Source organism: Parus major, chromosome 2 (assembly GCF_001522545.3).
Source record: "Parus major isolate Abel chromosome 2, Parus_major1.1, whole genome shotgun sequence".
Taxonomy (NCBI): Eukaryota; Metazoa; Chordata; class Aves; order Passeriformes; family Paridae; genus Parus; species Parus major.
The window spans coordinates 60,862,943-60,888,969 of record NC_031769.1 but is presented as its reverse complement, the minus strand read 5'-3'; the positions used below and the strand labels follow the sequence as shown (position 1 = coordinate 60,888,969).

General features: G+C 45.7%; 4 protein-coding genes and 1 long non-coding RNA gene across 12 annotated transcripts in view; 2 read left to right on the top strand and 3 right to left on the bottom strand.

The window, feature by feature from the left end:
- RANBP9 (RAN binding protein 9) overlaps positions 1 to 3,907 on the top strand; it is a 29,516-nt gene extending 25,609 nt beyond the window's left edge. For both annotated transcript variants that reach the window (XM_033512035.1, XM_033512036.1), the window contains 3 exons: positions 1,837 to 1,988; positions 2,601 to 2,712; positions 3,058 to 3,907. In XM_033512035.1, the coding sequence (XP_033367926.1) occupies positions 1,837 to 1,988; positions 2,601 to 2,712; positions 3,058 to 3,188 (395 nt within the window). In that variant the 3' untranslated portion in view covers positions 3,189 to 3,907. The remainder of the gene's footprint in view (positions 1 to 1,836; positions 1,989 to 2,600; positions 2,713 to 3,057) is intronic.
- Positions 3,908 to 4,411: 504 nt separating this feature from the next.
- NOL7 (nucleolar protein 7) lies at positions 4,412 to 8,517 on the bottom strand. The gene is made up of 8 exons (XM_015617500.3): positions 8,295 to 8,517; positions 7,745 to 7,805; positions 7,591 to 7,655; positions 7,378 to 7,409; positions 6,416 to 6,503; positions 5,687 to 5,808; positions 5,529 to 5,606; positions 4,412 to 4,779 (listed from the first exon to the last, which is right to left on the bottom strand). The coding sequence occupies exons 1-8, from the start codon at positions 8,474 to 8,476 to the stop codon at positions 4,706 to 4,708; spliced, it is 702 nt and encodes a 233-aa protein (XP_015472986.1). The 5' UTR covers positions 8,477 to 8,517; the 3' UTR covers positions 4,412 to 4,705.
- Positions 8,518 to 8,637: 120 nt separating this feature from the next.
- Positions 8,638 to 18,107, bottom strand: SIRT5 (sirtuin 5). Of its 2 annotated transcripts, none has more exons than XM_015617499.2 (9): positions 18,018 to 18,107; positions 17,329 to 17,467; positions 15,138 to 15,271; positions 13,505 to 13,730; positions 12,009 to 12,096; positions 11,565 to 11,618; positions 10,569 to 10,692; positions 9,179 to 9,294; positions 8,638 to 8,800 (listed from the first exon to the last, which is right to left on the bottom strand). In XM_015617499.2, the coding sequence occupies exons 2-9, from the start codon at positions 17,441 to 17,443 to the stop codon at positions 8,725 to 8,727; spliced, it is 933 nt and encodes a 310-aa protein (XP_015472985.1). In that variant the 5' UTR covers positions 17,444 to 17,467; positions 18,018 to 18,107; the 3' UTR covers positions 8,638 to 8,724. The 2 variants fall into 2 exon arrangements, with proteins under 2 accessions (XP_015472985.1, XP_015472984.1); XM_015617498.3 differs by lacking the exon at positions 18,018 to 18,107 and adding an exon at positions 17,707 to 17,871.
- A 1,882-nt stretch (positions 18,108 to 19,989) lies between these two features.
- On the top strand, positions 19,990 to 20,415 carry LOC107199844. Its single transcript, XR_001519329.3, has 2 exons — positions 19,990 to 20,132; positions 20,316 to 20,415. It is a non-coding gene; the product is annotated as an uncharacterized LOC107199844 (long non-coding RNA).
- Positions 20,416 to 20,571: 156 nt separating this feature from the next.
- The window catches only part of KIF13A (kinesin family member 13A), a 103,550-nt gene continuing 98,094 nt past the window's right edge, over positions 20,572 to 26,027 (bottom strand). For 5 of the 6 annotated variants that reach the window (XM_015617490.3, XM_015617492.3, XM_015617493.3 and 2 more), the window contains 2 exons: positions 22,946 to 24,044; positions 20,572 to 22,082 (listed from right to left, as the gene is read on the bottom strand). In XM_015617490.3, coding sequence (XP_015472976.1) covers positions 21,796 to 22,082; positions 22,946 to 24,044 — 1,386 coding nt within the window. In that variant the 3' untranslated portion in view covers positions 20,572 to 21,795. The remainder of the gene's footprint in view (positions 22,083 to 22,945; positions 24,045 to 26,027) is intronic. The other variant, XM_015617494.1, reaches the window with a different exon arrangement.

The following is a 26,027-nucleotide window of genomic DNA, read 5'->3' as shown; positions in this document are numbered from 1 at the left end:
GTAGCACCCTGTGTTTGAGTTGGGAAATTGCTTCTCCCTCTTCCCATTCATGGTTCTCACGGCATCTTTGTGCTCCACAGTAAGCGTAAGAATTCTAAATCTTTCATATTGAAATGCAAAATGCTATTATTTAATGCTCAAAAGCTTTATTTGGGAAATGTAAAACATGAAAAATTAACTTTTATCCCCATGTTTTCCACCAAAAAATACCAATTTATATAGTTAGGAGCTAAAAATTAAGTTTGTTTTACATAATATGCTTTATACTCTGTCATGCCTGTTGATGTTGGTAGCAAATGAGTATTTTAAGTCCCCTCTGCTTGCCCTTTGTGCAGCTGCAGAATTGGTACTCAAACAATTGATTTAAGCAGATGTCAGTTAAAGTGTAGTTTAAGTGAAATGTGAGACCTTCAGAATGCAGCAGTGTGTGCAGAGGTCTGTGAGCACTTCCCAGTTCTGGGGCATGTGCTGCTCCTGCTGAATCCTGCAGCTTTGCTGGGAAATGCAGGTAACTGTGGAACAGCAGATGTCACTCTGTTACAGCCCTGCAAGGAGGAATGCAAGCTGCCAGAACATTTTCCCTGCATTATACTTTGAAACTGAATAATAACTAGACCTTATTTCTGTGACAGAAAACCCAAAACAGGTCCTTGGCTCTCCTGCAGCCTCTTCTGCAGAGACTTGCTGTGACAGGCATGCAGCAGCTGCACAGGGCAGGGAGTTGTGCTTTTTGTAATGTAGTTGTCCCCTGCCTTTGGAAAGTCATGTCTTAGATGAGGCTGAGCTAGGGACAAACACCACTATTTGATGACTTGTGGGTGCTTCACCTACACTGTTAACACCTCCCCACACACACACTCCCCACCCAGTTTGAGTCTGGTGGTTTTTCATTTTTTAAAATATTTATATTTCTTCTTAGTGCTGTGTAGGTAAGGTTTAGTAGGCAGGTATTTTCCAGAGGTGATAGATCTAAGGAAAAAAATGTGGCCAGTTAAAAATCCTTTTTTGGAATAGTAGTCAAATTACATCACTAAATAGCAGTGTTAAAGTGAGAGAGTGGATTTGTAATTGAAGAGTCTGTCAAAATGCTCATTTTAAAACTTGATTCCATTGATGAAAAAAGACAAGGAATGGATAAATGCCTTTTTTATAAATGTGGTGCTTTAGATGTAAATTTTTAAGAAGCAGATTTTTCAAAGAAGCCAAGTGTTGGTTTACTATTCATAAGCTGCATCAATATGTTTTAAAATCACTAGTATTGGGGAATATTGTAGGAAACAGTAAAGAAATCAGTTGTAGTGTCCTGCTTGATTACAAAACAAGCCTGAAATAGCCAAATGACTAAGATAATGTGTTCTGTGAGGGGTATGAACAGTCTAAATGCTTGTCTTGTAGCAGAATCCATCACGGCTGTTGAGGAAGGTTGGCATTTTCTTACCCTCTGTTAGTTCCCGATTTGGTTTATCTTTAGAAATGCAATGCCAAATAATTAAGAAAGTTAGAACTGTGTGGACTTTCATTGTTGTTTTTTTAAACTTCAAAATTTTAGGGTAAAATCTGGTTTATCTTCTAGTTAGTTTAAAATTACCTCTTGCAAATAAAGAGCACATGCTGTGACAGCCTTTGCTGTTAGTTCACCAGGTCTCTTAAATGTTTATAAGGAGCAGTTCTGCAGTGTGTGTGGTACAGGAGCACGTGGGGCCAGGGTCTCTGGCTGACCTGCTGTCCCTCTGGGCAGGCAGCTGTGGTTGAGTGAAACCAGTGCAGAGTCTGTAGATCCATAGGCTGTTACCCTCGGCTCTGTCAGTGGTGATGATGACGATATCATTTCTTTAGAGGTAGATTCAAGTCAGTTAAGACGCCAGCTATGTGGTGGCAGCCAAGCAGCCATTGAAAGGATGATCCATTTTGGAAGAGAATTGCAAGCAATGAGCGAGCAGCTAAGAAGAGAATGTGGCAAAAACACAGTGAATAAGAAAATGCTCAAGGTATGTTTAATCTTCTTGTAAAGGTGCTGCCCAGCAGGAACTGCCCACAGCATGGTGTGCTGATGGAATACTGTTGTGCTTTAACTTCTGCCATTTTTCACTTGTCTCAGAGCAGGTGTTCTGGTCAGCTGTGGTGTAGCACGTGCACAGGGAAGATAATTTTGTGCTGTTACACAGTTAAACATAGAAATTAATCTAGCACTTCCTCTCATTTGTGACCACGTAACTTGGCCTCTTGAATCAAAACTCTGTTTTTGTCTCTAATGATAAATGAACTGCAAGGGTAGAGGTGCCCAAAATGTGCTGTGTCATTAGTACTTTGCATGTTAATTAGTTTGCCTTGATTTGATACTGCTCTGGAATTCTCGTGCCAAAGACTGCATGCAGTCTTCAGTCTGTTTTCTCTTACCCCATCACTTAGTAAAATAATGCTACCTTTTGCCTTGCTCTTGGGAAAAAACACTAAATGGAACAAGTCCTGTCACAATTTCTTTCTGTCTTTTTGTGTTGACACTGACAGTCACCTTTGTGATTTTGAATCAAAATAGTTGAACAAAATAGCCCATCTTTTCACTAGTAGCTTGTAGCTGTAATAAAATCATCTTCCCACAGGATGCATTCAGTTTACTTGCATATTCTGATCCCTGGAGCAGCCCTGTTGGAAATCAGCTCGACCCCATACAAAGAGAACCAGTGTGCTCTGTGCTGAATAGTGCAATACTAGGTAAGTGTGGCCCGCCCAGGAAGCTCAGGGTGCCTCCCTCTTGTCCCACACAGGTGGCCCTGCTGCTCCACCGTAGGTCTAGCAGTGTAGGGTACACTTCTGGGACGAGAGGGATACTTTTGGAGGGTATGTAAAGTAACAGGTACTTGTCTGCTGTTGTAATTCAGAGCAAAAATGGGCCTGTTCAATAATGGTGCTCTGCACGGTCACTTTGTTACTCCTGCTTTGTGTCTTGTTCTAAGAGGAAACTTTTCAAATGATTTAAAGTAGTTTAAATGTCAAGTTTTCATTGTATTACTATGAAATGATTCAGGTATTTTAACTGCCACTGTGATTCTTTTTCAGAGACTCACAATCTGCCAAAGCAACCCCCACTTGCCCTTGCCATGGGACAGGCATCACAGTGTCTAGGATTGATGGCCCGGTCAGGAATTGGATCCTGTGCGTTCGCCACAGTGGAAGACTACCTACACTAGCTATGCATTTTGAAGGTCTGAAAGGTGTTGTGGCATATTCAACATGGAAAGCAGACCAGCTCTGCTGACTGGAATTTGGAATTTTAATTATGTACTAAGGACAAGTCTGTCGCTTTATGTTGCTTCCTAGTTTACAGCATGATGCAAATGATTTCTAACTTAGTGTTAGGAGATTTCCATCTTTAAACCTCTTAGACAACTAAGAGTTGAAAATATCACTGGTAACGTCAGACATCCAAATTGACAAGTACCAATCCTTTGAACGATTGTCCAAAACAAACCAAAAATCCTGCTACCTTGTGGTGGGACGGAAGAATAGAAAACATGGATGTATTAGCATGTGGGTGATGTAAACGTCAAGCAGGATGACTTGCCAACCTCCACCCCCATTGTTACATAGTTCAATCAGTGTAATTTGCAAAATGCAAATGGTTTGGATATATAGTGTTGATGGGAAGAAATGATATTTTTTAATGTGTACTGTAAAACTTGAATTACTCAGGAGCTGAGTGAATATGTTTGTTGCTACTTACAATCCCAACCTGTTGATCTTAGTAGTTTTTTGTTTTAACATGGTCTTTTCAACTTTGTTTCCTTGTTTAACTACAGACAGCTTCTGTTGTGTAGGCTCACCAGTTTAACTGTTGTATTATAACAGTATTACATGTCAACACAGTGTGGTTATGACCTATTTATATAAAAACCAAATATTTAGTCAATTTACAGTCTTAATTTAATCTTTGTACACCTTGCATTTTTAAAAGTGCTTAAATAGTACTATATTGCAATAAAATGTAGTGATATCATAATTAACCAGCCATTAAAAACTTACATCTACGTCCAGGTAGCAGGGACGTGTATGCTACATTGTCTTGTTCGAGCTCCAGCGGTTCTTGTGGAGATGCATGAGGGGAGTGGCTCATCCCTGGAGCCAGGGCTGCCACTTCCCCATGGGAGCTGGGCTGGTGCCAAGTGAAAGGCTTTGCCGTGTTCTTGCCACACAGTGAGTGACTCTAGCAGGAAGCTAACTCAGGACTCCCTGCAGATGGGGAAAATCCCATCCCTTACAGCTGGAAAGTAAGCATCAGGCTGGAGAGAAGTGTCCTGCTGTGGGAGCTGATTTAATGATTCTGCTGTTTAGGGTACAGCCTTTCCTTAGAGACACGAGTCACTGAAGCAGCAGGAATAACTGCCTGCTGCAAGGAATCATCCACAACAGTAGGTAGAAGAACACTGCTCATCTTTATTCTCTGCAAAGGCATTGCCTCATGGAGGCAGCTCAGCAAGCCTGGCCCTAGCACCTGGTGTTCCACAACACTGGCCTGGCTGCTCTGTAGCTTCCCCAAGAACTTCTGACAGGGGGAGAGAACAGGGAAGTCTGATCTGGCACAGCTTGGAGCCTTCTGCTGGCTGGAGCTGAAAGCAAAGTGATGATGAAGGGGGCAGAAAACACCTGTGTTGTGTTGAGATCAACTGTCACTAAAAGTCCTTAGCAGCATCTTCTGAAAAAGCTGTCTTCAGACTCCATTTTTAACCTGTGTTGCCAGCCAACGTTTCTTAAACCTTGCTGCTTTTTCCTTTTTATCTTGCCCTTAAAAAAAACAAACAAACAAATAGCTGTCAGTTACCATTTTTCTTAGCCCATGTGCTGGAGAAGCCAAGCCCTTGGCTGCTGCAGCATTTCAGAACAGAACTACATCAAACACTCATAAACTTTCTAATGTGTTTTATATGCCTCAGGTGCACTCCACCAGCCAGGAGTACCACTGTGCACCAGGCTCCTTCGGAGGATGGGGGGTACAATGTTGCTTTCAGTGATGGAGCACAGATGGAAAGCAGGCCCTGCTTGCTAAGGATCAGTATCTGGTGTTCATGAGCCTCACAAGATTGTGTGGCTGTGAGCCTGTCCCCATCCATTATGGAAATGAGGAGAAATGGGTGCTACTTCCCTGTGCTCACCACACGGATGTCCTGGGATCTTGCTATCCCTCTTTATCATCTGAAATGCCTTTCAACAGCTCAGAGACTGGAGGCTGAAACAACACCTACTGAAGTATTTATTTCAGTGAGCAGCCCTGGTTCTAGCACACGAGCTGTCTCTTAACATACCAAAAATTAAGTAACTTTTTTTCAACTTGGGTCTCATACACCATCCCCAGGGGTGTGCTCATGACACCCACTGAGGCTGCAGTGCCCTGCTGCCCCTTCCTACTCTCCAGGTGCTTGGAGTTACGAGAATCACAAGCCAAGATGCTCTGGCACAGAAACCCTGATTTTATTCAAGTGTACTTTTAGCCACATATGCAGAAAACAGTACCTACTCTGACCTTCTGTACTCACCCCAAGACTTGTCCACAAACTGAACTGCAGCTTTTTTGACTGGGTCTCTCTTGTTTGCAAAGGAAAAAAATTCACTTGCTGAAACAGAGACAAGTGTTAATCACCAAGCTGAAAGCAGACAAGGCTCGATCCAGACCCAACCAAGCAGCAGTGCTTACCCTGTACCCGGTTGGTGTGTGGCCCATAGAGCTGAGCATTTAGGAAGTCTTTGGCGAGTTGTTGGTGCAGGCCTGTTACACTGTCGTCTTTCAAGCACACAGCCATGTAGTTCCCTTTTGTCCTAGTCAGAGAGAGATGTAAATCCCTGCACTGTGGTTACAGGATCCAGAACAACAGATGCTGCTGTCAAGCTTTGCTGCTTGAGCACAGCAGCAGCCAGTGATGGTTTCTAATACCCAGATGAGCTTTGTGGCAGTATTAAAAAATAAAAAGCTGGACCAATACTGTAAAGCTGTTGTCATATGCATTTGTGTACCCTGAGTAGTTTTCTTGGCCATCCTGAGCTCATCCTAACAGGAGCTAGGGCAGTTACTGTCTAGAGCCATCAGTGACAACGAAATAAAGAGGAGAGAGAAAAATAGCTTAAAATGCAGGAATTTGGTGCTCAACCACCCCACCTGTAGCAGCACACAACACAATGTGTACTGCTGTGCTTATGACTGCCCAGCTATCTCATAGCAGTTACATACCTGTAATACATTAAAATTATATATATGCACACATATATGCTACACCAGAAGCTATTAAAGGTGCTTTTAGCACATAAATATGCTTTCAATCAAAGGACAAGGGAACATGAAGTGCAGAAGAGGGTACAGCCATGCAGTGACAGAACAGCTGCTGTGATGCCCCTTCCCACACCAGGCAAAGCCATCTCCTCCTCTTACCTGGCACCCTTTCTCCTCTTGCCTTTCTTCTCCTGCACTTCATCGTGGCCTTGTTCCAGCTGTACAGCCCCAGCTTCAAGTTCTTCACCTAGAGTAACAAATCAAAACCGGTCACAGGTTCCAGAAACAGGATTTAAAACAAGCAGCATTTTCCAGAAGCACTGACTAGGAAGAACAGCTTTAAGAGGGAGGGGAAGACATATATGCCCAGGGGAGCCCAAAGTGCTGCTAGCCAGCTTTCCTCCTCCTTGGCATCAATTAAGTGGGATTCATCACGGGACAAAAATTCAGTGCAACACAACAGCTACAGGTAACCCATACAGGGAAATCCAGGTCTAGCTTTAGTCTTGCTTAAGTCTCAGCTCAAGTCTTTGTTATGTCAGATCTTGTTTAAATAAAAGCAAGAAAAAGTAGCAATTACAGCATACAGCAGTATGTGAGGTTTGGATGGGAGAACTGTTTAAATAATTTTGTGAAGTCCTACAAAATACAGATGAATGCACTCATAAACACTAGGTTCTCGATTTTATAATTCTGAGTTTGAAAAAAGTTAATTTTCTACAGATGCTATTAAACTGCAGTTTGATATATAAAGTTTGCGGCAATTTAACAACTCTACCCAGGAATAGCCTTTATAACTTAAACACAGGCTAAATATTAATTCACCTCTGGTAGTCCTTGCTTTTTCTGCTGTAACACCTGCCCATGATTCTCTTAAACGTCAGGCTATTTAACTGAAATCACCACACAGCAAGTGATTTCTGTAAAAAGTGTAAGAATTAGATTGAATTTTTTCCTCAGGTATTTCTTTTCCTGGGGAAAAGACACTCTGTCCAGTGTGTTCATGTTTAAGACTTGGATAAGGTCTCTTCACCAGAGCTCCCCACTGGAGCTCTGGCACAAGAATGAACTCCTGAAGTACCAGATGTGCACCTCATTAGCAAAGCAAGCTTGTAGCGTACCTGGGTCATCTGCCACAGCCTGCTCAGTGGGCCTGCAGAGCAAAGGGAAGGCAACAGTTACTCTTCAATTCATGCTCCCTTCGTTTACCCAAAGCCACAGAACCCCCATTTCCAGTCCGGCCTCCCAAGCCAGACCAGAAGAGGCTGCCCCAGGGGTGGTAGATAAGGAAACAGGGATCCCAACACCCACCCCGCCTCCCCAGGCCCCCTCACCGTGCGGACACATCCTGCAGCTCCTGCAGCTCCTGCAGCACGGCCTCGGGCAGCAGCCTGCGCTTCTGCGGGGGAAAGAGGAGTCAGGCGGGCACGGGCACCGCCGGCACGCACACGCAGGGCCCGCAGGAGCCCGGCCGGGGTAGCGCGGTACCTTCTGCTCTGCGAACAGCTCCTGGTGCCGCCGCCGCTTCTCCTTCAGCAGCTCCCGGTGCCTGCGGGGAGGCGGGAACCACTGTCAGTATTCCATGTGGCGAGAAGGGGGGATTACGGGAGGGAATAAAGGAGGTGAACGAGGGCTTGGAGGGGCTTGGAAGGCCGAAGAAGGTGGTGAGGAGGGGAAAGTAGAGGGATAAGGGAGAGGGGATAGGAAAAGTGAAAGGGGTTCAGAGGGGTGAAGGAGGGTAAGGGCGGGATAAGGAGAGAGAAGATGCCAGGGAGGCGTAAGAGGGGTGGTGGGGTAAGAAGGGAGATAAGGTGGGGAAAGGAGACATCAAGGGGAAATAAGCAGGGATAAAGGAGGGAATAAGACGGGGCAAGAAGTGTGAACCCGGGCAAAGAGGGGGCTAAGAGGGTAAGAGGGGGGGATAAGGGGGAGGTAAGAGGGGTGAAAGGGGAGTAGAGTGGGGCTAAGCGAAGGGGTAAGAGGAAACGCTGGTGTGAGAGCCGCCGTTCGGGAGCGGGAGGCCCCGGCGTGTCCGCACCTCCGGGCCGCCTCCCCCGCGAGCTTCCGCTCGGCCTCGGCCGCCTCCCTCGCCACGCCGAAGGGCACCTCCTCCGGGGCCTCGTCCGCCTCGTCCTCCGAGGAGGAGGCCGGGCTGGGGAGCGCGGCGGGAGCCCTGCGCTTGCCCCCGGCCGCCACCTTCGCCTTCTGCCGACGCACCATGTTCGCGGCCGCTGCGCCGCCCGCCCCGGAAGCGCTCCCGCCTTCCGCCGGGGAATGCCGAGCGCAGGGACTCCCGCCCGGCCCGCCCCGCCCCCGGGATGCGCGCACAGACACAGGACACCGGAGGAGGACCCCGCCGCCGCCCCTTTATTGCCGCGGGGACGAGTCCCGCCGCCGCCTCCGGCCCGCCCGCCCCGCGCTGGGCCCCGCCGGGGCCGCTCCCGGCGCTCCGGAGGTGATCCCGGGGCTCAGGAGATGATCTCCGTCTCGTGTCGCGCCAGCGCCGGCGGCAGCGTGGTCCCGCAGGGCCCCGGGAAGTGGAACCTGGAAGGAAGCGACAGGTTTAGGGCGCTGGCAGCCACCGGAGCATCCCGCTGCTTTACCTGGCGAGTCTGGCAGGGGGACGGGAGGGAGGGGGGGACGGGAGGGAAGGAGGGAAGAGGAGGAGGAGAGAGGGGTTTAGGCTTTGTAGGGCGTAGGGACAGTCTCCAGCCTCACCCTTTAAACAATACGGTTTGTGTCTTCAGTGAAAATTCCACCATGGAAGAAGAATCCTTTTTTCTTACTTACTAACAGAAACTTAGTATTTCGTAAGCGCTGGGGATGAAACTAGCCCGTATTTGTCTAAACCCAGCGTTTCAGCAGCTGGATGCAAAGGGCAGGATGGAGGGGACTGAAGGCTGTTTGCCTGAGCAGCGTTACCTGAACCTGTTGGTGGCTGGAGTGGTTTCCATGTTGAACTCCGCGACCGGGACCCCTCTGGCCGAGACCTGCGGGGCGAACATGGCCGCAGGATACACCACGGACGAAGTCCCGACCTGCGGGCAGCGGGACAGAAGTCACCAGGGTAGCAGGACAGCGCTCAAACAGACCAAACCAACCCAACCCCGAGGTGAGAGCCCTTCTCACAACACTGCATGTGCACTGAAGCCTGGGAAATCCCTACAGAAAGTAAACCGAATCAGTATCTGTGACTAGTGTCACTGCAGATGTAGCTATTTAACTGAGTGTAACAATCTGGAATTGTTTCTCTGATGCAGCTCAAAGAAACCTGTTTCTAACTGGAGATAGAAAAAACATCCCAGAAACAAAATGGTGCACTTTGTCTTGAGGAAAAATAAAAACCCAACAAAAAGTTCCTTCTGTTACTTGAGATCATTCTGTAAATGGAAGACAACAGTCTAAGCAAGTGTTTTGGTTAGGGATCTGGAACCTAAGTGGCATATAAACCACCTTGCAAAAAAGCAGCACATTATAACTTACATTCTTTTTAAACTGTGCATCAAAATAATTGTATTTTTCACTGTTTGAGAAATTAGAACCATAGAATGGTTTGGATTGGGAGACCTTGAAGATCATCTTGCTCCAACCCCTCTGCCATGGGCAGGGACACCTTTCACTAGACCAGGTTGCTCAGTCCCATCCAACCTGGCCTTGAACACTTCCAGGGATGGGGCATCCACAGCTTCTCTGGGCAACCCATTCCTGTGCCTCACCACCATCACAGTAAAGAATTTCTTCCTATATGTAATCTAAACTCACTCTCTTTAAGTTAAAAGCCATCACCCCTTGTTCCTGATGAGGAGTCCCTCTCTGGCTTCCTTGCAGGCCTCATTAGGTACTGAAAGGCTGCTCTAAGGTCTCCCAAGAGCCTTCCCTTCTCCAGGCTGAACATCCCCACTCTCTCAGCCTGTCTTCATAGGGAAGGTGCTCCCAGTACCCTTATCAACTTCATGGCTCTCCTCTGGACTTGCTCCAACAGTTCCATGTCCTTATGCTGGGGGCACCAGAACTGTACACAGGATTCCAGGTGGGATCTCACCAGAGCAAAATAGAGGGGGAGTGAAATTCAACAGCCAAACAACATTGTCTAATCTCTAATCTCTGTGTACCTGTTGACTTCAGAGTAATGTGTGTACATTTTCAAACTGCAAGGTCTTTTAATGTTTCACACTGGACACTAGAGAGTCCCTCTGGGGCTTTTAGGTCCCTCAGGGAAGCACAGATGCATCTGCTTCAGCCAGGAGGTGCCACATCCTTAGCATGGCCGCCCTGCTGGTTCAGAGGACAGGTAAAGGAAAGCACCACTCACGACCAAGCAGAGGTCACAGATATCCAGCTCCTTCTCCACTGCTGTGAGCACGCCGGGATCCAGGGCTTCGCCAAACCACACGACGTGGGGCCTCAGGAGCCCCTTGCAGCCGTCCTCCTCACACCTGTTCAGACACCACAACAGGACAGCGTCACGCTGCTGACGGGGTGCTTTATGCTGCGGAAGGGCAAAGCAGTTCTCATTCTCACTTGGGCAGGTCTCACCTGCCATCATTCTCTCTCCTCCTTCACAGCCCTCCCCACACCCTCCTCTACCATGTGCTGCTGGACAGAAAGCAGCTCATTCCATGGTACACACATGCTGGAAGTACACATGTGCTGCATGATCCCATGGAAGGGGTTGCTGAACCCCTGAGTTGTTCAGCACAGATACTTAATTGTGCCTTCCCCTTACTCAGCTCCTGAAATGCATTAAAGTTAAAACTTGGCCTCCATCAGCTTTAACAAACTGGCTAACAGGGTTTTAAGGAGAAAATGAACCAAGACAGAAGCCTTGTGTTAGCCTCTCTTTCCTTAGGAATCAGATACAAAATGCAGTGGCTTTTTCCACCTGCAACTAGCTAAGGCAAAGCTTCAGGCAGTGTAAAAAAGCAACGTGTCACATTCTGTGCCTGTGAGGGACCTCAGCCTAACAGTGGGTGGCACCTGCAAAGTAATAAAACATTTACTGCTGTAGGACTCATTTTCTTGCTGCAATTCTCCTACTGTTTCACTTCCTACAAACCCCACGAAATTGGGCATGCTTCATCTCGGTGCTCAAGTACACAAACATGCGATGCCTTTAGCACCATGGTAACTTCTACACACTCCTTGTCTGATGCCCCTGTAACTTTAGACTGTTTCCTGGGGCAGAGTTCTTTGCCTCCTGTGGAATCCCGTGGAATGTCCTTCCAAAACAACGTGAACAGTAACATGAAGCTTTGAGGTGCACAAAGCATGAAGAGGTAATAGCTCAAACAAAGCGGTCCATACGTACTGAGGAAGGTCTTCAACTGGAATTGCAGCATCTTGTGTGTCAGGATCTGGAGCCCTGTAGTTACAAAATGGAAATACATGTCCAGCTGTACAAAATGTACTTTGTAGATTAATAAAAATGTAGCATTCTCTAAAAATCTTCATATTCTCTAAAGCACACTCTCCAATCAAGAAAACTTTGCAACATCAGCCAACTTCAAACACCTACTACAATCCTAAAATACCACACACAAGGCAGGCAGGAATTCTTCCAGAATTATCCTGGAGCTGAGCGACTGTAATAAGCTGACCAAGACTGTCAAAGGCACGACAATTATTTATGTAACTATCTAAAGGTCTGGTGAAATGTAAAGGGAAAAAAACATCCTAAAAAATCTTTGAGTATATGCCTGGCCCATCCCCCTGCTCACTTCCTTTTTTAATGGTGGAAGAAAGAATGGATTACCCCTTCCCAGCCAATGCGGGGCAGATCGGGCTCTTGTAATTCGCAGCTACGTTTCCACAGCTGGTGCACCGAGTTTTAAATAAACTACCTGGAACACACGAAGAGGAAACATCAAGGATGAAGCGATGGCTCTGAGGTGTGGCTGTGCAGGCAAGTGGTTGTGCTTATTCAGGGCAGCCTTTATTTACAGACCTTGGAGGCTGCACCTTGTGGGTAACTACAGAACGCAACAGCAAAGACAGTCCCACTGTGTCACCTTGTTCTGCCTCAGGACATGAGTAATACACAGTCCCATAACATATTTTTCAGGAAAATCATAATTTAAAATATCACTGAGGAAGATGATTTCTGTTTATTGCTTTTCCTCTTACATCAGAAACATTTTCTTAAAAAAATAAAATATGCTGGTCAACACCATTTTGTTCCATGCAAAACTCCAAAACTTCTGTAGCAGTACTAACATGCTGTCAAGATGTGCAATATAGCCAAGAACTAAAATTTGCATCCATTTTGTAAGGAATACAAGTAACCAAAATTAAACTGTTGGCAAGGCTGCATCACTGGGTCCGCAACTGCGAAACAGCTTGTGCAGGTTTCCTATGTCCAAAGCACAAAAGTGGTGGTGGTAAATCCCATTTACACCTTTAGTGATACTCGAGTTAAAAAGCATGACAATGCTGGAGGACCAAGATGGGTCTTTGTCCTGGGACACTTCCACCCTGTGGCAGGGCCTGAGGAGTAGAGAAATGAGTGGGGTCACCTCCAAGGCTTCCACACCCTCCTTTCTCTCCACACCTATAATTTCATCAGATCCCAAAGCCCCACTGACTCCCTGGTGCTGCACCTGCCTTGTGCTCCCCTGGCACTTTGTGGGAGTAAAGAATTCCACTGACTACAGGGAATAGAGGGGAAGGACCGGAAAGAAAAGTAAGGGAAAGAAAGGTAAGGGAATCTCAATCATTTCCAGTCCCTTTGTCCTGTAGCCAAGGACTGCACAAGTGAGGACAGGACAGAATGTAACATTAATAAAAACATAACATTTGTTACAGGACAGAGGAAAAGCACCAGGGCTGGTGAGGCCAGGCTTGCCAATACACCCTTTATTGGTGGCAGTCTGACACCACTACTACCACACAGTGGAATCCTGGGGGATTCTTTTCCCCTTTTCTAAGTGAAATCAGCCAGGTGTCACAGCCACATGTATTCAAGTGGATCTGCGGAAAACTGCACAAGCGAGAAGGCAGAATCAGTTCCTGTGTACTGTCAGATTCCATTACAAACAGAAAGATGAGATTCTGTAATTCTAAAGGAGAGGAATAAAGAGAGGCTACGAAGTACCTGAAACAACTTCCAAAAGAGAACAGGGTGTTGTTATTGTAAACAACTTTATGCAAGTTATAGTTAAAAAGATAAAATTCTTTTATCTCTGTACTTATCCCCCTTTCCCTTCTTCCCACTCCCCATCCCAGTCTCCTGGCCTGTGAGCCAACTCTTACCGTGAATTTCTAAGAGGTGCTTGGTGCCTGCCTTCCTGTGCAGCTCATCAATGTTCTGAGTGATGACCACAACGCTCCTTCCTTGCTTGCTCAGACGCTTCTCGCACTCCGCGATGGCGATGTGGGCTGGATTGGGATGTTTGCTCAGCATCACTTCCCGCCGGTAGTGGTAGAATTCCCACACACGGGAAGGGTTTCGCGCAAAAGCCCCTGGAGTAGCCAGCTCCTGCAAAAGACACAACAGGTCATCCTACAACAAAAGAAGAATCCCTTCCTCAGATGAAGCTTGCTGCATTTCTGCCATTTATACTGCTGCCTGCATGACAGGGTCATCAAAAGCAGATTATTTATAACCAAATGCAGCTGATAAGAATTTTGTTCCACAGCCCTTACAAGGGTGTCTAGTCAAAGTGTCAGATCAAAAGAGGAAGTAACTCATAGCAACAGTGTGGTATGTGGGCTCACACTACACTCCAACCATACTCTGTGCTGCCCTACCAAATTATTGGGAGCTTAGCACAAAGCAAGATGAGATATTCCAATGCACACCCTTTTCTGGCACCCACAACTCTCTTTTCCACAGCAGCCATAAAACTCTGCACCACATGTATATATTTCCTTTGCTAGGGATTTCTTTTCTGTTTTAATTTAAGTGTAACACAAGCCAAATTACACCCATTGGCAAAACCAGTCTGTCTTGTATTTTGCGTGCAGGTCAAATTGAAGCTGCTTTTCACAGCAACTTTAATTTTGCCTTATATTTCTCAAAAACGAGGTGCAGCTCAGTCCAGCGCCTCAGTGCACAATTCAGCTGACAGAAACACTGAATTCAAGTTTCTGATGCAGCAGGACCAGGCATTTGTACACACACATGCTTTATTTGAATTGATGGTCAATGAAAGCAAAAAACTCTTTAGAGTAAAAAAATCTAAAAAACTCATCTCTCTGACATTTTTTCAATTTAATCAGATCTTTCAGGAATGCTGTAATTAAAAACCACAAAGAAAGCAGGATAAGACTCATGAAGCCCTTGTAGAATTCACATTGTTGGTGCTTTTAGCTGTATTCCCAGTGTCTGCTCCCACCTCCTCTCCCAACCCTGTGGCTCCCAGCACTGACAAGATCATTCCAGGATAAGAGACAGAGCCTGTGGGAGACTTAAAGAACCTGCCCCAAAATAAAACAGGCCAAAATACATTTTTAAAGGGTGTTACAAGACACCAAGATTAAAATAAAACAACCAGTTTCTATCATCAGTTCTTCCTTTGGTATTTTGGTTTGTTTTTAAACTCTTAAGAGTTTAAAGCAGGAAAGGTCCTACATGGTAGGTAAACAGTGAGGGTGTCAAAAGATGAGCAAACAGCTGAACTGCAGGAAAACAAGGATGGCAGAAAGACCCAGAGCTGCCTGAAAAAAAGTTGTTTTTCTCAAGCAACTGATAAACAGAAGGACAGAAGCAGATCCCCAAGGGCACAGGGAAGAGCTGCAGAGGCAGCTGTAGGGAGAGCTCTGTCCCTGCTGCACGGCTGTGGGAGATCTTCCACCCTCCTCCCCCAGCTGCTCCTGACCCTCCACACTCAGCTGTGTGACAGACAGAGGCACGGCTGCACAGGCACAGGCCACCAGTACCTACCTGGGCTTGCCACTTTCTCCAGAAGCCTCCAGCCCCTCTGAAGGTGGGGACGCCGCTCTCGGCACTGACCCCGGCTCCGGTGATGATGGCGATGTGCTTGGCTTTGGCAAACACCTCTCGGAAATCAGCCATGTCTGTGCCAGGGCAGGGAAAACAAGGGGCTGCTCAGGTGCTCACACTCTGACCTAAGAGGCCACACTTCCATGTCCAGAAATGACTTCCATGCACACCTCCCATGACTTTAATTTCGGAACACCAACTGGTTCCTGAGTTTCTGTATGTTGGAATTTAAAGGGCAATTCCTGGAGATCCTCAAAATATGTGTCTGAGCAAGCTCAGTAGGGCAACATGTGCTAATGTGATTACAGTCAATACTGGAAAGGCAGAGCCTTTAATTAAACCCCCACCCTAGATGCTACCCCAATAACAACTGTTGGCATCAGCACCCAGGAACAGTTTGCTTCCTAATTACTACATAGGATCCTGAGATGAGAAAAATACATTTGTTTTGTTGTTGGTTTTGTTTGGTTGTGGGTTTTTTTTATGAAGTATCAACTTCAAAATTAAGGTAAATTGAGAAAACAGGTTTTCTTTTTATGCATTTTTCCTGTTTTCTAGGTTTGCAACTATATTTTTGAATGTGTTATTCCCACAACTTTTTCCCTCCATGGTAAAGTAGTTTGGGAAAAAGATGGAAAATTTCCTTTGCCTTTTTATGTGAGTCAAGACAAGATTAAAAAGGAACAGGTTAGTTATAGACAGACAAAAAAAGACCTCTTGCAGTTTACCTCAGATATTAATTTTAAAGCAACACAGGTTAGAATCACAAAATAGCTGAGGTGGAAGTGACTTCTGGAGATTGTCTTGCTCAACCCCCTCTGCTTAAGCAGGGTCAGCCAGAGCAGACTGGCTGGACAGTGTCCTTTGGGGTGGCTTGTGATATCTCCATGGATAGACTCCATAACCTTCCTGCACAATTCAATCCATTGTTTGACCACCCTCACAGCAGACAAACACCATGGGGTGTTTTTATGCATTGAGAAGATGCTCTGGAGCCTTCAATGCCACAAGGGCTCATCACTGGCTTAATGCCAACATGGTGCCCACTGGATCTCCAGGGACATTCCTGCCCAGCTGGTCACCCCAGCCTGTCCTACTGCCTGGGGCTATTTCTCCCCAGGGGCAGGACCCTCTAGAGTATCAATCACTCCTCCCAGCTTCATATTAGATGGAAACTTGCCAAGGATACACTCTGGTCCATTGTCCAGATCATTAATGAAGGTGTTAAACAACACTGGCCTCAGTACGGACTCCTACAGTATCCCACGAGTGAGCAGCCTCCAGCTAAACTTTGAGCTGCTCACCACAACCTTAATCCTCACAATTTACTAGGTGGGCTTTCAAATAAAAACCAAACCTCCCCCCCACCAAAAAAAAAAAAAAAAAAAAAAGAAGAAGCCCACCCAAAGGTAGGAAAGTTCCTGTAGGGAGAAAGAGCCACTGGAGAGGTCCCAAGACCCCCAGCACAGATGGGGCAGAGAACACTGCTATTCTGATGCCCCACCTGCTGTTGCAAACCTAAGCTCACAAGCCCAAATGTGTAAAGCTCAGGCCAAAAGCCCTCCCAGCCAGATCTCTGACAGCAGCCAAATGCTGATGCTCAAGGCAGCAGAAAAAGCAAGTTTGCCTCGGCTACCCGACATTAGGGGGGTTGCTGTTGTACCTGTGTGCAGTTTTCAAGTTAAGGCACATTCTCACATTGAAAAGCGAAACGAAAATGCTCCCAAACAAGCTACAAAGGGTGGCCTGAACAGAGCTCCTGGGGTTACCCAGCTCGTGAGCTGTTACAAATGCTTGAGGCCCATTCTTGTACAAAGAAATGAGGAATTAATTTTATTACTCATTAGGATTATGAAAGGGAAATGCAATTAACCATTGCATACTTATGTGCATAAATTATAAACATTAAAAACGCATTCATGTTGCAACTATGCTGACTGCAAGGGTTTTTGGAACTATACAGAACACAGACATAGGTAATTTTACTACCTAGGGGACAAAAAAAGCAACTTCACACTGTTTTAAGCATTTTGAATTAAGCCATGGATTTCACCTAGCACACGAAACCTTCTAGCACTTCAACTCCACCTTAAAAACCTGTCCGGGGTGCTAAAGCAAATACACGTCTTACTTGAACTAGGACGGGCCATTTCCAAGCAAAACTTCTGTTTCTTTGAAGACGAGGCCTTAAGTCCACAATGCGCTTGGGAAACCAACCTTCTAGCGGTAAATTGAAAGAGACACATCAGGATCCGTCGGAAGTGTTTCACCTGGGGAGAAATAAATCAAACATAAGCGGCCCAGGCAGGGTGCGTATTTCTGCCAGTTTCCTGTGAGGAGCTCTCCTTAAAGAACCAGGGGCGAGTGTTCGTCACGGCTTCCTTCTGCACCTGCAGAACACGGAATCATCCCCAACCCGAGACCCTCGGGCCGGGATCACCGCTTTTGTTCAGAACGGGGGAGATCAGCCCTGCTCCAAAGCAGGGCTTTCGGCCGACATTCAACTTACGAGACGCTTCCGAACGGCGCTGCTAACCCGAGGCAGCTCCCAGGACCCGACTGCCCGCCGGCATTTTAAGAAGAGTGGGGAAAAGCAAGGGACGGAGCCGCGACGGGCTGCGAGCCTACGTGCATCTGCCGGCCCGCAGAAGGGCGAAGGGGACAGACAGGGCGGGCGGGCGGAGCCTCGGTAAGGGGGAGGTGGCGGAGGCGGTGACTGCCGGGCCCTCAGGTCTTGTTCCGCCCGCCCGCCCGCGGGGCCGCCCGGCCCTCACGCAAGCCCAAGGGTCGCGAGTTCGCGGCCCGCCCGCTGCCACTTACCCCGGGCGGCGGCGGCTGAGGCCGAGCCGTGCGGCCCCGCACGTCCCGCCCCGCTCTGCCGGCAGGGCCGGGCCTCGGCACCGCTCCGCCCTCCCGCGGGGAAGGGGCCGCGGTGTTAAGGCAGCGTGGATGCGCGGATGGAGGGATGGATGCATTGGAGGCAGCCGCGGGTCGCTTCCCGGCGTTGCGCTGTCCCTGTGCCGTGCCGGAGCGCGCACGGATGAGCTGGAATGAAACGCAAGTAGGTCAGGAAAGCTGGATGGCTTTCCAGCGTCATCCCTCTCTGCGGCCCACCCTCGGGCGTTCGCAGTTTACGCGTTCACGGATGAAAACTCCGCTGCACTTGGACAGCACACAATTTTTCTTTCTTTCTTTTTTTTTTTTTTTTTTTTTTATTGATAAAAGCTGTTTTTAGCATGTTTTGCTGCACAAAGAAGGCAGCGCCTGCTCTCATCCAGCCGCCTTCTCTCCACCCTTCCCCAGCCTTAAATCATTACGGTCCTCTAGAGTCAAGAGATTTTGACACATTTTCCTCCGTCCCTTTGGATTCTGTAAATTCCCAGCTAAGCACATGAAGAAGACCCCAAAACCTGTACCCAAAGCGGGGAAAGGCTGAAAGGCAAATCCCACCAGCAGCCTTGTCCAGCGCCGGGGGCGGCTCCTGTCTCCCAGCCCTGTTGGCACAGGACGAGTTACCTGAGCGAGCTCACCTGAGGGAACACCCCCAGGCTGCTCCCAGGGGCTGGCAGCCGAAGTTTCCCTCAAAACACTGCTCCGTGGCACTCGCTAGTGTGTACAGAGTACCAGCACTCCGTACTCTGCATCCAGCTGCAAACTCGACGGAAGCCTTCGGTGGCGGAATGTTGACACAGCGAGTGGCGCTGACTAAACGCTTGTGCTGGTGCTTGCTGGGCTGTGACAGCTGCTCCCCGAGCACTCCGTGTCTCCAATAAAGGCATGCGTGCTCGTAAAAACAGCACATCATAAACTCAGAAAACAAGGTGAAGGCCAGCGTGATCTTAACTCGGCATTCTAACGACCCTGATGGTCAAAATCATTAATTCTGTGCAGACTGGGAAAACAAACAGGATGGCAGGATTGTTGAATGAGAGACTGGCCCTGCAAAATGTTATTCAGTATGATGATTAGTGCCTGTTTTTTTTTTTTTAACTGAGATCTTGCTACAAACTGTGCTTGTTAGGCAGTGTATTTTAGCTGCTAGTTAATATTAAAAAGAAAAAAAAAAAAAAAGCAATTCACAGTTGCACTATCACCACCATTTTCTTCCACTTTGAATCCAAAGTTTGAGATAGGAAAAGCCTAGTTCAACATTGCTAACAGGGAAAAAAAAGGTCCTGTTTATGTACTAGAGTTTTGAGTAGCACATCAACCAAAGGGCTTTCACTTTCCTATCACACTGTTGCACTCCTTAGCTGTGCTCCTCCTAACTTTACGTCAACCCAGGGCAGGGCATGTTAATATGCAAGGTTTGCTAAAGTAGAGGTCTTTTAATAACAACAGAACTCACAATGGCAAAGGTTATGTGAAATGGGTACAGAAGGACACATGGTTGGCTTGCTTTGGTCTCTGTGGCATGTACAGGTTGCCTACTCCAAGAGCACAATTATCCCAGTGTTTCTGAAGGAATCAGTCATGCATTCTGGATTCTCAGCAGTCTGAAACAATGAAGAGCCCAACTGATGCTGGCTGATGCTAACCTGGTGTAACTACTGAATGACTGCCATAAGAAAATGGCCACATTGATTTTCAAAATTGTTTGTGGTGGTCCTAGACAAATATATTAATGCCAGTGCGTTAGTAGATTTCCTGAAAGGTTTATAAAAAGATTATAATCTAAACTTAACTTCAAGACACTGGGGTGTTTGGTGTTGATACCTGGCAGTGTCCCACAATAATCTGTGCCTGATAAAAATAATTCTGCATAAAATCTTTTTCTATTACAGAAGTTTCCTCCAGCAGCAGCGTCATTAATGCAGTGACAACAACTCTAGGCGGACCCCAGAAGCATGAACTGTTCTGCAAAGATACACATTTCATCAAAATCAATGAACATGTATGAATCCTGTCTTAGAAGAGACAAAAGCCATGGCAAGGGTGAGTTCACTGCACTTCACAGCCCCCTCCTTTCACTACCTCCTCCAGCACACTGCCTTCCCAGCTGCCAACTGTGCTGCAGGCAGCTGAGGCCTCCATTTATTTAGCAACAATACTCTCTTGTCTGTCTTCTGGGAACTTGTCCCATCTCCCCTTCACCCACAGGATTCTGTTTTCTGGCAGGAGTTTCCCAGCTCTGCTCCCTCTCCTGGGAGGGACAAGGAAAGCAGAAGGTGAGGAATGTGTATCCACAGGGGCTGCTATTCTCCTCTGAGGCTCAGTGGTAAGATGGGCTCATGCCATCCAGTCTTGCACTCCAACCACACTATCCTTCAGCATTTTTACCAAGTCCATCTGAGCAGCACCAGCTAGAAACAGCTCTCTCTTTGAACATGAAGCCTAATTGTACCAAACACAAGCAAAACATTTTTTTTTTAAATCCCAAGTAAACAGTCTGTATTCTAACACACAATAGGTCTGCACCAATTAAATACAGTATGGCAGTATATAAATTACAGTTCTTTACAGTAAATAGTAAAAGACAAGAATCCGCTTACTGTACACAACAATCAAAGAAAGAACAGCAGCTTTTCAGTAAGGTCCCAGGTATCTCAATCATTCACTTGCTAAGGAACAAAGAAAAGATACAGCAGGCCATTCACTTCACTCATTTTTTACCATGTTGCTTTACAAATATCCAGAACACTTGTACAGGCATCTACAGTATCTACATGTGGAACAACCTTCTTAGGAATTCATGAGCACCAGACATAAATCCCTCCATCATTCCCATTATTAAAATAAACTTTACAGATTAAAATTACTTTAGCAGGTTCTATTTCATCTTGATAATAAACCAGCAAGTAACAAGTGCAAAGTTTGCAGTCATGATCCATTTACTGCTTCTTTATTTCCCATTTCTCCCCACCCCACACCCAAAGAACCCAAAACCCCCTAAAAATCCCAGAATGTTGTCCTCTCACACCCTCGCAGTAATACTGTTTCTGCAGTCAAACTGCCTGGCTGGCTTTTGCTAACATGTGAAATGCCAGACTCATAGCTTCAGGCATCCTCAGTCATTCCAATGCCAAGTCAGCACAGTGGCAGGCCTCTAGGAAGACAAAACATATGAAGCAGTTGGATATTTCAGTGTGCTTAAACACAGAAGGCTGCACGGTGCCCAGTGACTGAAAGAAACATGGCACCAAGTTACCAGTTAAAACATTTACAATAGAAAGATATAAACAGCAAATATGTCAGTCTAAAACAAGTTCTTTGGTAATTAAGAACAGCAAACCACAGCGGTTGGGTTTTTTTACCAAATACGGATTTACATCCTGTTTTTTCCTCAATAAAATATCTTTTGTTGTTTAAAATATATCTCCCAAGTTGTTGCGTAACAAATAGTCCAGTACCTCAGTTATCTACAATCAGCTTTAACTGTGTTTTAGTGTGCAGCCGTATCTGCTCACTGGCAGACAAACTATAGATACACATTCATATATATATAATATATATATTATTTATAAAAAATTAGATAATTAAGTCAAGGACTCTAGAGAATACACATTCCGTATGGACAGGTTAAAATGTACAATAGCTTCAAAAATCCATAAAGTTTTCTACACAGTGATGCGTGTAGTAAGTGCAAAAATACTGCGGTTTAGTTAATCCAAGATTTCCTGTTTTCCTGTTTCCTAGAAAAAGCAGAAGCTGCTGCATCTCCTGAATGGCAGAGGACATCTCCTCCTGTCTTGGGAGTGGCTGATGAGCCTTGAAGCACAGAACTCTTCCGTTTCTCTGAGGTGGAAGATGCCTGAGACCGGGAAGTGCTACTCCATTTCCTCGCGGGAGCTGGTGCTTTGCTGAGGCGCCCAGGACGAACGAAAATGCCGTGTCGTGGTTTGCAGTGGAAGTACTCTCTGCCTTTCACAATTCCATCGTGCTTCCCTTCAATGGAAAAAAATGCACAGGATTAAATGCTGGTGCTGCCATTAGCACATACAATTGAGGCGCTGAAGTGTGAATAGTTTTGGTTATCTGTCAAATAGCCAAGATTGTTCCTGCTGAGTGACAGAGCCAGATGCTGACCATACACTAGGGAGAACAAAACTTGGAAAGGAGGGCTTGAAATGTGACCAAAAAGATGATTTTCTAAAATATTGCTTTGTTAACTAACAGTTTAGAAAGCCAAGCATGTGTTCATTGTGCAAAATAAACTGTCCTCAAAACCAACTGCTTGCAAAGCTTAAAATTTATCTGGAGACAAACTTCTGGCATAAGTGATGTTACCTATTAAACTATAAAAAACATCTTTTTAAATGACCTGAAGCATTTCTATAGAAGTTTCTTAACACTTGCAGAGCACTGACTTTTTCTGACCCCTCTGAAGTTACGTAAAATCTGTGCTCTGGAATTCATCTTTCCCCAGTGGAAAACAATAAATCTCAAAAATCCACTGACAGCAAACCCATCTGACAAGTGATGCACACTGTTAGTACTGTTCATGAATGTGTGCACACTGATTTAAAAAAGATCTGCCAATTTTAGACTTTACTTGTTTCTCTGATCAGTAAAAACAGATGGGTACCAATGGGGAACTACCACAACATGCAAAAGCAGGGCTTTCAGACAGTTAAAAATGGATCAGAGCATCCCTATCACCAGAAAGCCAAGAACTGGGTGTATCAGATACCAAGATTCATGAAACCAGAGTTACTTCCCAGGACTGAACTGGAAGGAATGATTGTACTGTGACTTTAAAAATCGGTTACACTAGCTGTACAGATAACCCAGAAGACATTTAGTCTTACCCAGCTGAACATTGAGTTCAACTCCAACCCAGATTCCAGATGAAAAATCCACCGTTCCAACGTATCTCACTGTGCCCATCTTATTACTTCCAACACAGACTTGTTCGCCCACGGCCACCCAGCTTGGTAAGACGTGGCCTTGATCTGCAGAAGCACTTTCTTCACAATCAGAACCATCCAAGTGGTCCTTCGTAATAAAGTCGTCCATGGAAGCATCGGGATAAGTCTCAGGGTCTGAAGCGTCTTTCACCAGTCCAGAACAAAAAGGGCTTTCCACAGCATCCGCAAGCCAGGTGTCACCTGCTGCTGCTGCAGAGCTCTGCTGGCCCGTGCACGGGCTCTGCCCCTTGCCAGGGCCTCGGGGTGACTCCAAGGTGCTCTCTCCGTTAGAGGACAGAAGGGAACACGACTGTGGAGCTGTTGAATGGTCGAAGTCCTTCCCATCTTCAACGCCCATGAACTCAGTAAAGGAGTGATCTTCCAGAATGTCCGTTGTGTGCTCAACTGTCACCTCGCGCGCTGAAAATTCGATGGTGTTTTTACCATCCAAGGAACTTAGAGCTGAGAAGGATCCAGCTCTGGGTAACTGCTGAGAGTCTCTGTCAGTGGCACTGAATGACAGTGGTACTTGCTCTGTTAAGGCACTGTTTTCTTTCAGTGGCACCACAGGTAACTTCTCTCTCGCTAACTCCTTTTCTGACTCTCGACATTCCTTGTTCAAAGAAGATCTTAAATCATGTGCAAGGGATGATCCCGAGGGATCGCTAGAGTCCAGCTCCTTGGTGTGACTGGCTAGCTGGTCTGTGCTATCACTACAGGGAACAAGCATGTCAGACAGGGTGGCGTTAGAGGCACTGTGGGAAAAGTAGCCACTAGTGATGCTGCTAGTGGTGGGGCTGCGGGACACCTCTTTCTCAAGAACACGTGAGCTCATGAAGTCTGATTTAGAGGAAAACCACTCCCTGCTCTCCAGGCTAGCATTGTAAATACTGAAGTCAGCAAACTCCTCCGGTACATAAGGCCGGAAATTTTGAAAACTTTGTGGACTTATCAGCTTCTTATTGATGGCATCCAACTCACTGTCTTCCTCCTCAGAGTCCTGCAAATGAAAAGAGGAACTAGGATTAGGAACCTGTGACAGTGAGGTTTCCAAAATAAGCTAACCATCCTTTATTTTTTCCTTTCTGACCATGGAGAAATATGTTCCTTTAATATTCCTTAACTGAAGAATGGAAGACACCATTGAAAAGAGCTGGTGGGAATTACAGCTGGGATCTACACTCAGCTACTCAATTTTTAGAAAACAAATTCTAAATAGTTCAGAAAATATAAAGCAATAAAAGGAAGGTTACATATTCTCATCCACAAACTTTTTTCTCCTATGATTTAGACTAATTAAACCTACTGAAGGTATTTTATAGAGTTAATTCACCACCTAACAACAGAAACATAAATATGAATGGTAAAGGCCTTACAGAGTCCCTGCTGCAACACAGATTTTAAAAACTATGAGATTCTTAAAAACTTTGCACAGTGGGATTTTCTATTAACCTGATATCAGCAAGGCTAAATAATTTTTCTTACCCCTGGCTATTCACACCTGAACATATTCAGGATGTTTGAATATGCAAGCAAAAAGATCAAATGTTACAGCAAACCTTCAAGGAAGCATTTGTATGCATACATGCATGTGTTTGGAGTGAAATAAGTGACAATAATCACCCTGGCAGAATTTGAAGGTGCCTCCCTAAATTTCCCCTTGGTGATGTGAAAGGGTGCACTGTGATCAGACCACAGATGTGGCTTTCACAGAATTGATCTGAAGCTAAGAACTTCAGTCTGTAAAAATAAATCTGAGAAAGACTCCAGCAACATGGTAGGGCTGCTCCCGCAGGATAAAATACTGCAGGCAGGACTCCACATGGCTGCTTTTTAAAGTATTTCTTTTTTTATAGACATGTATGTCTTCATTTACACATATATATGCATGTATTAACATAGGTATATGTATACACACATATATATTAAAAATCGTTAGTTAACAGGAAATTTCTACTAGAAATAATTGTATTTTAGGAAAATTCAAAACTGCTGAAGTCCTTTAAAAAAATCTCAAGCACCCATTATTTCTCAGTTCCTTATCTGCATCACAGATTTCAAATTCTGATGAAAGCAGATCCTGTGTGATATCTGAGTACCTGGATGCTTTTTCACCTGCTGTGACTCACCAATGTAAAAGGAAAAGCAGAACACTTAACCAGATGACCACAGAGTACCAACACATCAGGATAAACATCCTCTTGAAAATGTTTCCTCACTTCAAAATAGCCAAGACTGCCCAAATGACTTTGTTTAACAAAATTTCAAATGCCCAGACAGGAAGGAGTTGCCCATGTCAGAATAATCACACAGAATTGTTTGGACTGGAAGGCACCTCTTGAGGTCAATTAGCCCAATCTCCCTCTGCTCAAGCTGAGTCAACCAGAGCAGCCTGTCCAAGACAGTGTCCAATTGGATGGGTTTTGAGATCTCTACAACCTTCCTGCACAACTCATTCCAGTGTTTGACCCTCCTCACAGTAGACAAAGTGTTTTCATGTTTCATCTTGTGATCAGATGGAATCTCATGTGTTTTGATTTGCCTCATGTCCTGTCACTGGACACTGCTGAGAAGAGTCTGCCTTGGCTCATCAGGTGTTTTTAAACATTGATAAGATGTCCCTGTGACTGGTCTCCTTAAGGCTGAACAGCTCCAGACATTCCAGCCTTTCCCTACATGTCAGATGGCCCTTATCTGTAACAAGGTCTCATGTCCATTCTTACCATGTTCAAACTCAGCAAACTCATAGCAAACATAATTCAGTATTACCCATGCAGAATAACCTCTTAAGAGGACTCAAGATTTTCAATATTATTTTTTTTTTGTTGTCACAGCTATCAGTATTTGAACAGGATGTCTCTACTTGTCTAAGTATATCTGACAAATCCAACCACATTTCAGATTATTAATATTTGCTCAAGTAAACACTTGGTATACTTTGCTTTCTAATTTTCACAGCACTCTTTCAGAGTTATCTCTCATA

Coding starts and splice junctions, on each gene's coding strand:
- NOL7 (XM_015617500.3), bottom strand. CDS start 8,476: ATGGTGCGTCGGCAGAAGGCGAAGGTGGCGGCCGGGGGCAAGCGCAGG. Junction 7,410..7,590: donor CTGCAGGATGTGTCCGCACG/GTGAGGGGGCCT, acceptor TTTGCTCTGCAG/GCCCACTGAGCAGGCTGTGG. Junction 4,780..5,528: donor GTTTGTGGACAAGTCTTGGG/GTGAGTACAGAA, acceptor GTTTTTTTTAAG/GGCAAGATAAAAAGGAAAAA.
- SIRT5 (XM_015617499.2), bottom strand. CDS start 17,443: ATGTGTCTCTTTCAATTTACCGCTAGAAGGTTGGTTTCCCAAGCGCAT. Junction 13,731..15,137: donor GGAGAAAGTGGCAAGCCCAG/GTAGGTACTGGT, acceptor TGTCTTTTGCAG/GAGCTGGCTACTCCAGGGGC. Junction 8,801..9,178: donor CCAGCCACCAACAGGTTCAG/GTAACGCTGCTC, acceptor GCTTCCTTCCAG/GTTCCACTTCCCGGGGCCCT.